The following is a 12237-nucleotide window of genomic DNA, read 5'->3' as shown; positions in this document are numbered from 1 at the left end:
TCTAGAGCAGTGGTTCCCAACTGGAGTAGCCCCAGGGTCCAGATTTCTCCTTAGTCATTAGTTCAAGGTCCACACAGTTCAATACATTCAGCATCATACTTGTGTTTGGCCGTGTCATTGAGCTAGTTTGCTGTCTCTCTCAAGTAGCTGTCTGTTAGTCACTCACTCGACAGCAGGAAACAGCACTTCAAAATAAAAGCTCTGTGTCAGAAATTCACTGTACTTTGAAAAAAAATTGTGTTTTTTTACAAACTTGACAGTCACTTGTGGTCCATTCAGAATGGCCCCACAACCCACTTTTGGACCGTGACCCAGTTGGGAACCACTGATCTAGAGATAACGCGCAGATTGTTTTTCCCCCTATTGACCAGTCGTTTGGTTTAAAAGAAGTTAGAATTTCAGTCGAACAAGATTTTCTTTAGCTGACTGCAGCCCCAGAGTAGTCATTGTAGGGTGATGTTTTATGTTCGGCACAAGGTCCCCAGCCCTCTGATTTTATGTTGCCCTGTATTTCTTCAAAGTGAAATTAGTGTCAAACTCATGATGTTTGATGTGTCAAGGACTACTGTATCCTTCAGGCAGATGTAACCATGTGTGTCCATACCTTCAGTTCGTTCTGTAGCACGATGTCAGAGAGATTTCCATCCCTCTCATCGCTCAGGGATGGACTGGGATTACGCTGCTGTCAGTCAAGAGGGTAAAAAAAATCATCAGTGAGAAATGCTGTGCAAAAGGAAAATGTCACGTTACAATGCAATTCAGTCTTTACCACCCAGGGGACGGAAAAATGTCACAGAGACACAAAGCACTGTATTAAGCCTTTGCTACAAAAACGTGTAATGTGGGAATCTCTTTAATTCAAAGCCTTACAGTGGTAAGAAGGATTTTTTGAGGAGGGTAAAGCCCGTAGGGTGTATCCCTCTGAGAGTTAGCGCTATGCTCTAACGATAAAAGGTCACCATACCATTTCAAAGCTGAGCAGCATGCTCTTCAGCCTGTCAATCTCCTCTCTCAGTTCCCTGATCAGCCGAACACTGGCATCCTGCACAGAAATCACAGCACACATTAACCTACTTTAAAACATCTAGATCAAACATTAAATATTGGCATTGAACTCTAAACAGCCACTGACCTCATTAACCCGAGGCTTGTTGACGATATTTCTGGCATGAGCTGCGTAGCGCAGGGTGCTGAGGGTCTCGTTGTAACTGCTGGCGGAGGGTGAGATTGCTGCAACACAAACACACAAAACACACACACATATACACATGCAAATTAGTGCTCATATCACAAGAACAGAGTTTCATGAGTGAGAATTAAAGGAATATACCAGTGATGTTTCCAGTGGTCACATTATTGCAAACTATTTTCCAAAACATAAACATTACTTATTAAATTTTCAGCCAGCTATTACAGCCGAGATACAAGGAGCACAGATGTGACGCGTCATGTAGGCAGAGTGGAGTAGCCACTCTCTGTGCCGTGTGGCTGTGTGTAGGGCTGGGCAATATAATGACTATGTGTGACATATCGATATATTTTCAAGCAAGACATAAATTTATATTACCCCGTTTATACCGATATAGGGTCAAGTTGTGTTACATAACGCATACCAGTGTGCATCTCTCCTCTCTCGCACTCTCCACACAGCTCAGCCCCTCTCATTCACTCACACGTTCTCCAGCAACACTCAGAGAGACACAGAGCTGCTCCTCTGTTTAATCCATCTGTTAATTAGTCTATAGTGTGACATCGGTCTATATGTTGCACGTGCTACGCTAAATCAGTCTGTGAGATGAATGAAATTACCACAGCACATGTGCAGTACGGCGCTGTGCTGCTAGTTTGTGTGTGAGGCGTAACATAGCGTCTTCTCATAGCGTTAGAGGACCTGTAACGCAGACATAGCGTCTCTCCCTCCTTCCCTCCCTCAGCCTCTCTGTTGATACTACATGAATATATAAGATTATGAGCCTTGATTAATGAAAAGATTTGAATCATTTTCGAGGCCAACAGATGGAAAACCACTTTGTAACTCCCCCCACAAAGACTTTTAATTGTTCCAAACTACAGGTAACTCCCCCCACAAAGACTTTTAATTGTTCCAAACTACAGCAGATTTAGACCTACTTGATACTTTTATACTCATGTTATAGTTTTGTGTCCTGTGCTGTAAACTGCATATTTTCAAACACGGGAATAAAATTCCTGTCTTTGTACTTTATTTTGATCACAGTCTGTTTTTATAAAAGTGCATGTGACATCTCAAATGTGGCTTTGACTTGACAACTGAACACGTAGCCCATTTCATAAAAAATACGGAGATATATATCGTGTATCGCCAGTTAGCCTGAGAATCCTGAGATATAAATTTTTGTCCATATCACCCAGCTGTGCGTAGAAAAAACAAACAAACAAAAAAAAAAAAACAGCCGCGTAAAAATAGAGACGAGCAGTGGGGTACACGTGNATATCGTGTATCGCCAGTTAGCCTGAGAATCCTGAGATATAAATTTTTGTCCATATCGCCCAGCTGTGCGTAGAAAAAACAAACAAACAAAAAAAAAAAACAGCCGCGTAAAAATAGAGGCGAGCAGTGGGGTACACGTGGCTTCCATGGTCGGTGTAGCAGCTTCAGTTGATGCGGGCACCAATCTCACCGTACCCATGCCCCATGTATTTCAGCCGTTAGCTTCATTTTAGTACAATACAAAACAGTTACTTTTATACTTTCTGCAGATAAAGTGGGTCATCTTAATAATTACTGAGAAACTAATGTACATACATTGGTTTTTAATCAAAGTTACATTATCTTGCAGCAGTTACGATGAGCAGGGCTGTTTTAAAAAGAAGAAACTAAAAACAGAGACTAGATTTGGCTGGAATTTAATAAACTACCAAATTTACATTTTTATTTTCACTATTATTAATTACTAACTATGCTTTTCATATTTCATGTTTGCCTTAAGGGTTTGATATTGACACAGAACAGCTCATGGTCGCTACTTTTTTGGAAACCAACTCTAAACTTTCTGTTAAAGCTTAATTTGTAGTTCTCACAGCCATGGCCGTTTCACAATCCTGACATCTGTTCCACTTACTTGCAATCATGATGGTTTTTGAGTTGCCTCCCAGGCTGTCTTTCAGCAGCCAGGTTAGGACTGAGTCTCTGTAGGGGATGAAGCAGTGCCTCCTCCCACCTCCTCCTCCTCCTCCTCCAGACAGGGAGCTGCTGTGGCTTCCAACCGTGCTGCCATCGCCCTCGGAGGCCATGCTGTTGATACTCTGACAGCTGCTGGACATCTGGGAGTTCTGGGCTGTGGAGGCAGCAGGAAGAAGAAGTACAACGGTTGAGGGATTTATGAACAGCAGGGAAATATAGTGAGAAATGTGGAAGGAAAAACAGCAGGGTCTGGATTTCTCAGACATCATAAGCTAAACTTCAAATTGAGTCATAAACATTTACCAAGAGCAGAAATGACGATGCCCAAAGTGACCAGCGACTTGTTGATGTTAGAGCCCTCTGTCAGTCTGTCCCTGCAGTAGTGGGGGTCTGCTCGCTCACTGTCAGACACAACATGAGGTTCATGTCATTCACAATCAGTAAACACAAAGATTATCCAATAAAAAATTGTTCAGAAAATCTTTGGTTCCACTAGGGGGCAGTTTAGTCAATAACTCTGACTCTAAAGACGCGGAAGAAAAACATAACAGAGGGAAATAACAGTTTCACCTCCCAGCCAAGTCCACCAGGTTAATCTTGCTGACAGTTTCAGAGGGAAGGTTGTTTTCTAGGATCGCCTGTGGAGGAAAGACAAGCGTAATCAGACTGGAATCTGAAATACTGATACATGTTCCACCTGAAAATACATACTAACAATATCAGCTGCACAGGAACAATAATTATAAGGAGGATTATTGGCAAATTGGCTCATTAACAGATGAGTTTAGCTGTATTAAAGATAAACAGAGGGCTTAGAGAGAGGATGACCTGTGTGTACTGGATGGTGAAGATGGCGTGGGATCTGCTGCTGGCATCATGGTTGTGGGTTGCTGCAGTCATTCGGTTAGCGATGCCTTCCTCCAAAAGGTCCATGGCCTGCTTGCAGTCTGAGACCAGGTGCTGTGACAAGTCTGATTAGAGAGAAACAAAATACAGAGAAATCTAAAGTAAACAAATCAAGAGTAATCCATATCCATATGAAGACATGAGCCACTTGTCACTTCCCTCTTTCCGTCTAACAGTGTAGAGAGACAGAAGCAGGACCTACAGTCTATCTTTCTTTATAAAATCTTTGTGTCAGTCATCTACATAATGGGACAAGGTTAAATCACACATTATTCTTGTAACTCTTGTACTGAAGAACATGAAAGAAAAAATATTGAAAAAGAAAATTGAAGTAAATGTGATAATTAGTAATGTGACCCATGTATATTCAGCACACCTGTGAGTGCTCATGTGATTCTGTTGAGCGAACCTGGAGGCGCCACGGGCGAAACGCGTTTTCCGCTCTTAATAAAATCACAGATATTCAGTTCAGTTGATGTTGATGATTTTATCTGAGATGTTCCGATGGCCAACCAGCACCTGATCCTTGAGTCTGGCTGTGCAGAGGGAGTTGCGTTTACTTAACCAAGAGTGGTATTAAAGACTTATCCACCTTATTCCTAGCCCCCATGATACCTTGCGTGAAGTGAATTATGGGTGCAACCTCTGGCGTTGAACTGGAAACCGGCAATTTCCAACGGTAACAGTTTGTTTACAGTACTCTATTCTTCTTTGCAATAACAATTGGGAAATAAATGGTCGAACATACCACCTGTTATAGCTCAAACGAGATTATGTAATCATACCTCTGCCATCGCTGACAGCCATCTCAAAGCATCAAAGCATTGTGGGTTTTTTTTCCTTTTCAACCGAGCATGCTAGCAATTAGCTTTCCTTGTTCCGTTAAAATATTGTTAACTTTAACATGGCCTGAGCTAGCTTAAGGTAAACATCTGCTCCTTCTAAAGATGATTTATGATGACTTTATTTCTCATATCAATGGTTGCTTTGGCAACAGGAGCAATCCCTTTTTGTTCTGGTTACATGGTCAACACACAATTGCTGAAGACAAAAATTTAGCTTAGACTAGTTGTTAGTCGCTACAGACACGGACAGTGCAACAGGTACCAGAGCTCCGCAGAGACATTTTAGAAAATGTTACGTTAAAATTAGTTAAATATTTGTTAAAAAAATAAATCAGCATTTGCTATACTGGCAAGTTACTTTGGAAAAGAACCAGCATTGGTGGTTAGCCGCCGAGAGTAGCTACTGGGACTAACCACAGACAGACTATGGGACTAACTAGCTCACTGCTACTTCCGCTGTCTCACCATAATCATTTCTACAGTAGTGCCCTCAGGAATAAGGTGGATATAAGCATCAAAATGTTTATTAATTCACTGCCACAGTGGGAAGTAACTAATATATATATATATATATATATAAAAAACTACATGCAAGAGCAGTACAGCTGCATTGCTGTGTATCTACATGAACATTATACAACAGTTGGGAAATAATGAATCATATGTAAATTTATACAGTCTTCTAAAAATACTGTATGGGATGAAGTTCAAAGACTAAAGGGGATTAAAGTCAAGACTCCATATGGCTGCTTTTGGAATAAGGGCAAACTTGTAAAATGAAAAAATAAACACATTTGTAAGACATTTTGTTGAGAGACAGCTCTCAAAAACATAAAACTGACAGTGGCTTAACACTGATGATACTTCAGCAAACATGAAAAAGAAATGTAGGCAGAGGAGTTAAAAAACCAGAGAGATAAAAATGTGAAGTCACAAACAGGAAACATGTCTCATCAATACTTGCTCATGCTTGATTTGTAATTTTTCCCACAGCGTTTAGCAACACATACGCACACGAAAAAAACTCTTCACTATGCTCTACTTCCAGGCGTGAATCACATCAACGCAAGAGGCTGTTAAACACATGCACACACAGACACGTGGTGCTATAAAATGCGGCTACTTCCTTTGTTTTAATATGAACATTCAACACAAACATTTTAATTATTTCAAAAGAATGTCACAGTGACAGTAAAATACTGTTTGACCGGACACGTGCTGATGGAGAAGAAGCAAAAGCTGCAAGTCTTAAATGTGCTCTGTGTCTGCGGTGAAGTGTTCTCCTTGGAACCAAAAGGAAATGACTTCACTTCCTCTGGTCAACTGGGATTTCTCCTGATACTGACAATGAGTGGATGTGGGGCTTTAAACACAGAGACACGGGCTGGATGACAGGGAGGGGAGGAATGAGGAGAGGAGGATGAGGAGACGGAGGGAGAAAGAGAAAAAGAGAAGAAGTAGGACGAGCTAAAAGAGGAGTCTGGATTAAAGCCAGGACGGATGGGATCAAAAACTTAACAACGGAACAAGATTCCATCCCTGACCACATACCGCCTTTTAAACTAAACTAAACTTACAAGACACGAACATGACTCAAAATACTGCAGACCATGTAACAAGTCCAAGTCCATAATTTTACAAAATTATGTGTCTACGTGTGTATGAGAGTGTAGAGAGAAGATTTAACCGTTAGTATCCACTCTCATCTTCAAAGTGTTTGGGACACTGTGTGATCAACTGCTGAGTGTTTGTTTACGTTTTACAAACTGTGACTGGAAACTTCTTCGAGCTCTTAGCTTTAGAAAGCACCTAAGACCTTAAAATTTAAATATGCAGTGTCTTATTGTGTGTCAGAGACATGAGGTCACTGAAAGATTATTCAAAAGAACATTTGCACAGATTTTTTTTTTATCTCATTTTAATCGAGGTGAAATTATCTTAATGAGAATTTTCAGCCTCTGAACCTCCAGTTAAGTATTTAATCAGAAAGACAGACAGAAAAAGATAAAAAGCGGAAAGGATTTGTTGATTTTTGAGCTCAACATTTTGTGCAATTACACAGGGAACTGTGAGGACGTGTTTGAGTACTGAATCCAAATTATAATTCGTTTAATTTGTTTTACTTGCTTTGTGCTTTTAGGAAAGATCTTTTTTCCTCTACCTTTCCTGCACAGTTTTTATGTCTGTGTATGTGGATATAGGAAGGTGTATGCATGTGTTTGTGTATATATTAGGATTGCAGATAGGGTAAATAATAAATAAAACATCACTTAGTTTTTGATGCAAGATGCAGAAGTTGAGAAAAAAGTGAGAACACCTTTCAAATTTAAACTGAGATTAGTCCTGGAAAGTACAGGATGTCTTTGCTGTCTACCACTTCACAAAGTTGAGATACAAGTTCCCCGAGCTCACCTTGTACATAGGGTCCTTTCTCAGGGTGTTCTCTAACTCTCAGAGAGGTTCTTTTCTTCTGCTCTCCTCCTCTCAGCAGGTCTCGCACACGCTCGTTATAGATCTCAAGGAAGCTGCAGGTACAGAGGGATAAGACAATAACTTCCTATGAAGACACACACTTTTTTTTAAAGATTTTTGGGGGCTTTTTGCCTTTAATTGATAACAGTAAAGTAAAAGTAAAGCAAAGGGTCACAGGCTGGAATCAAACCCATGGTTGCTGCGGCAAGGACACTGCCCACATACATGGGCCCATTCTACCCACTGAGCTACTACGTATACGAAGACACACACTTTATATAATGTCAGCAATTATCATTTTATGTCCGTACTATCACTGAGATGCATACCACAGGCCTAAATACAGTCCCATTACACATTAGAGGTGTGTATCCTCATATGGTTTCTCATGGGCAGAAAAGCGGTGGCAATGTGCTGGCAAGTGCTTCAGGTGAGTTTTGTTTCTATAATAATATCTTGACATTAATGTAAGCTAGGTAGCTAACGTCATGCTACTTTAAGAGCATCGATTTCAATAATAACTGGATACCGGACATCAAGATGGCGCCTTCCAACTGAGTCGCTCACCTGGCGTATAAAAAGCTAGAAAGAAGTTTCTAGCTTCCAGATTTACTTCCACTGTATGCAGCCCACTGAATATAGGCAGTAGTGTTTCTACCCTTGAGTTCCCATCCACCTCATAGACTGGCTTAAAGAATGTTTTACGAATAAGATTAGAGAGATTCTTTTTTGCAATTCCAAGTGTTCTGTCAACAGTTTTATAGACAGTTTTGGGCTCCAGGGGATTTTTTCACTTCAGTACCGTTGAGTGTCCACTGGAAAGAAATTGCTGCAAGGCTGAGCTGCATTCCTGAGGGCCTGGTTAACTGCACATTTAACAACAAGTTAACAATGTGTAAAGTGATAAAAAGCACAGCAGTCACCAGCAACATCCAGCATCTGGTCGATCTGTTCCCACAAATAGGCTTTTCTGTCTTTGCTGTGATAGTAGCTGACTGTCATATCATACAGCTCAGTGTAGACAGCAGCTAAATGAGCAGCAGTGACAACACCAGTGCTTTTCTGAAGAGCCCAGAGGTTTCAACTAGAAGTACTCGAAGAGGCTGCACAAAAAAGCTATAGCACCTTGGTAACAATTGAAAAAAGATGCTGGCGCTCAGAAAAAAACGCGATGTGCACACAGGCCCTGAGTGAGTTGCTCTGTAAGTTTATTATCTGCATTTCCCAAATCATATAAAAAACAACCTTTAACTTTACCGTTCTTGCACTTTGCCATCATTGGAGAGCTGACAGTGCAGAGGGACAAAGGAGGGGAATGACATAACAAAATGGATCCTGGCTTTGTGTGAACCGGGTCGTAGTCATGGTTACATACATGGTCTACATTTTAGAACAAAGGTCCAACCAAACAACCCAAAAACACAGTCTATACTCTGGAAATTATAATCTCTGAACTGTAAAAACACTTCATTTTTCCTTGTGTGGAAATGGCAGGGAGAACTGAGACAGCATAATATCTGCTTTGGCAAATTCACATTGCCTCCAAGAAGTTGTGGAAGTTGCGGTTGCCTTGAACACCGACAAGAAAATCCAGTTTTTGATTTGCACCGTTTTGCCTGCAGCTCTGCAGCACAATTGTTTCATAAGTTCCCGTCTAATCTGAATGTCAACATTGGGAAAGAAATTAAAATCACACACAGTCAGACATTTGTAACACAGTACCTGATCTCCACTCTGCTTGAGTTTTGCCCATCAGGAAGAGTGTCTTCAGACCTAAAGAGACCCTGCAAGGGATGGAGAAATGCAATTTATTTCACACTGCAACACCAGGTACTGGTAGCTGAATCATTTAACTGTACAGTCCACTGACGTACCTGACAGATCCGAGGGGTCAAGCCAATGGAGTCCTGACATTATACAGAAGAAAACCAAACGGGGAGTGAGTGTACAGTGGCATCATTTTGACAGTTGCCATGTAGAATAGGGTCACACAAGTGTTTTTGCCTATTTGCAGTGCAACATGCTTTGGGTTTATACTTTGTGTAACAGTTGCATTGCCTAAAATGTGCCTGGTGAGTATGCATATGATGCCATGCAGTGATTCCAGTGCTGTCCTCACCGGTGTCCCCATCATGGTGTATGTCTTCCCAGATCCCGTTTGGCCGTAAGCAAACAGACACACATTGTAGCCCTCAGAGGCTCCGGACAGCACCGACACACCCAGGTCCTGGAACACCTGAGGGATATTAACACACACACCCTAAATCTCAAATACACAAAGAAAGACTGACTAAGATGTCTATAAATAACTGGGTGGAGTCAGAAATCTGTAGATAATTAAGAAGGCTGCTGATTCAGGATGTAAATCAGTTCATGTATATATATTAACGATGGATGCTGTTTAAGTAAGAATGCTGGGAAACACATCTGAAAGCGTGTTTTGCTAAAAAAGTAGGTGCTCTCGCGGGCCGATGTGTTTACAGTGTTAGCCGATGTCCTTGATCTTAATCGCATTGTGTTTTTACATGAGTGTAGATTTACACCAAGGTTTCACCATCACAATGCTGTGGCAGAGGGCCAGTGGCGGGGAGGTAATGTTGCTTCCTGCTGAGGTGTTTGGGTAAGGAGCAGGGAGGTCAGCTAATACTCTGGGTAAACAACTTTGCAGAATGTGTATGTGGGAGACTCAAATGTGAGGGTAGAAAGACTTTGTAAAAGTGACTGGGGTCAGGAAAATAAACCTTGCCTAAAAGCACGGTGGTGAGACGGGGGGATCCGGGAGAGTCCCACTCAAAACAATCAACTGAGGCCTTTTGTTTTCCTTCTCTCTGTGTCTGCAACCGAGAGCCGGAGTCTGGAGATTATTAGCATGAGGCCAAATCAAAACCACTTACTTTTATATCAGGAGTACAACTATAAGAAAACACACGCTGGAAAGTGGATGAAATCAGTGTGTATTCATAATTTTTATGTTGGCAGGAGGGATGCTAACTGTTCAACCATCAACCAACAATAAGAGTTTTTATCTGTTACTATCACTTAAACAATTGAAAATATATTAAGTATAATATCCTGATGCTATGGGGGTACATGATGAGACAGTGCAGTCTGCTGCTGCCCTGACTGAAGTCATACGGAGCTGCTAGGGTAAGCCTAATAACCCAGAGGCAGAGGTGGACACCTATATGAGAGATACTCCCCTGCTCACTGGATACCAATTCTCTTCACTGGTGAAAAGAATCAGCAAACTTTCTGTTGCTGCCATTACACAGAACAGTCAGTTTAACCCGGTTAGCATGGGCTAACACAGCGCCAGCGGCTAACATCCGACACAAGCCATCAAACAGTCCCATCAAACTCACACCCGCACTGAAACAGCTCGACTCTGTTAAACCTGTTAGGCAGCATTAGCCGTGACATGCTAATAGTTAGCCTCGTCACTGTGTCTGTGTGGGGCGGATTGACTCTCTATGTCCTCTCCGCGGAGATCACACTCATGATAAACAGATCAACAAATCAACACCTTCAGTAAAGGCATTGTTGTTGTGAGCACTCTTACAATATCGCAAAAGAATGAAAAATATGTAATATATATTTGTTCTATGTGTTTTGCAAGTTATTTAATCATTACACTGGAGGGGATACTGTATAAGTGCAGAGAAACAGGAGTGAAATAAAAATGTGTCTACATAAACCACAGTCACAGTAACGATACAACAGCCATCTTTATCATCATAATATCATACAACACAGGATGCTTATAAATTATTCTTTGCTAGTGACAGGCCTGTCATAATACCTACTTCCGGTGGACGATACATTGTCAAGGAAATCGTTGCGATGAAGAATATTATTGCATGTTAAGACCATTTTATGCCACTGATAAAATGATAATATGAGAGCATAATAATGCAAGTACAGCATTTCAAAGACCAATAAACTTTAATGTTTAAGAATGTTTAGACATTGAAATTGTACTGTGAATTAAATATATATTATTAATAATATATCCTAAATAAATAAAACTTTTTTTCCTGTTCATCCAGCTTTGGCGCTGTGGAAAAAAATGCTTACGCACTGTGCCCAGATCTTATACTGGTAGAGAAAACCCTGCTGTTTATTCTGGCATCATGTTGTTTAACATTTTAATGACATTCTTATGTATACAAACATGCAGGTAAACACAGGGGCAATATCATCTGATATATAGACATGACCTCGATCATTTTTGTTGACCTTGATAAGTCGATAATGTAATTATGGTGAAAGGCTTAGCTACTGACTCACAGTCATATGATCACATGCTTTTTAAATTAGTTTTGGAGAAACTAAATTTTTAGATGAGATTTTGTGGTTGAAGAATTAAAGTGCTGCATCTTTCACTTGCAACTATTAAACATATTATCATATGTAGTTTCACCAAGACAATTCTAATGTTTTTAATACTGCATATCTACAATTGAATATTAATATGAGAAGATATACATATACTGGAATATACACTCAGTTGTGTCTTTATTAGGTACATCTAGCTTAAACTAATACAGCCCTGCAGTAAATGCCTACCTACATGAAGGCTATGATGTTCAGTATTTGTTGAAACTATTAAATGGAGGTGGTAATTCAACTTTATGATCATTTTGGAGGCTGCAGTTTGGGCTGCTGTTGATTAATCCTTTCAGCTCTACATTTGGCACCAGCGTCAAACAGTATACCACGTCTCGAAACCACCTACGCTGGTTGGCAAACTGGTGTCAGGGGAAAAATAAGGACCTAATTTACTTTCAGAGCTGACAAACAGCCAACCAGCATATTAAGTTCCTTGTGTATTAGTGGCAGCAAAGCTGGTTT

The 12237-nt window shown here is 40.7% G+C and overlaps 1 protein-coding gene across 3 annotated transcripts in view; it reads right to left on the bottom strand.

The window, feature by feature from the left end:
• stard9 (StAR-related lipid transfer (START) domain containing 9) overlaps window positions 1-12237 on the bottom strand; it is a 59007-nt gene that overhangs the window by 23474 nt on the left and 23296 nt on the right. For 2 of the 3 annotated variants that reach the window (XM_050061618.1, XM_050061619.1), the window contains exons 4-14: window positions 9506-9622; window positions 9261-9293; window positions 9109-9170; window positions 7327-7439; window positions 3992-4134; window positions 3734-3801; window positions 3467-3564; window positions 3102-3317; window positions 1133-1230; window positions 965-1042; window positions 605-682 (exon numbers count right to left, since the gene is read on the bottom strand). In XM_050061618.1, coding sequence (XP_049917575.1) covers window positions 605-682; window positions 965-1042; window positions 1133-1230; window positions 3102-3317; window positions 3467-3564; window positions 3734-3801; window positions 3992-4134; window positions 7327-7439; window positions 9109-9170; window positions 9261-9293; window positions 9506-9622 — 1104 coding nt within the window. The remainder of the gene's footprint in view (window positions 1-604; window positions 683-964; window positions 1043-1132; window positions 1231-3101; window positions 3318-3466; window positions 3565-3733; window positions 3802-3991; window positions 4135-7326; window positions 7440-9108; window positions 9171-9260; window positions 9294-9505; window positions 9623-12237) is intronic. The other variant, XM_050061620.1, reaches the window with a different exon arrangement.

The sequence above is a fragment of the Epinephelus moara genome, chromosome 14 (assembly GCF_006386435.1).
Source record: "Epinephelus moara isolate mb chromosome 14, YSFRI_EMoa_1.0, whole genome shotgun sequence".
Taxonomy (NCBI): domain Eukaryota; kingdom Metazoa; phylum Chordata; class Actinopteri; order Perciformes; family Serranidae; genus Epinephelus; species Epinephelus moara.
The sequence above is the reverse complement of the archived record's forward strand: the minus strand, read 5'-3'. Positions and strand labels throughout refer to the sequence as shown.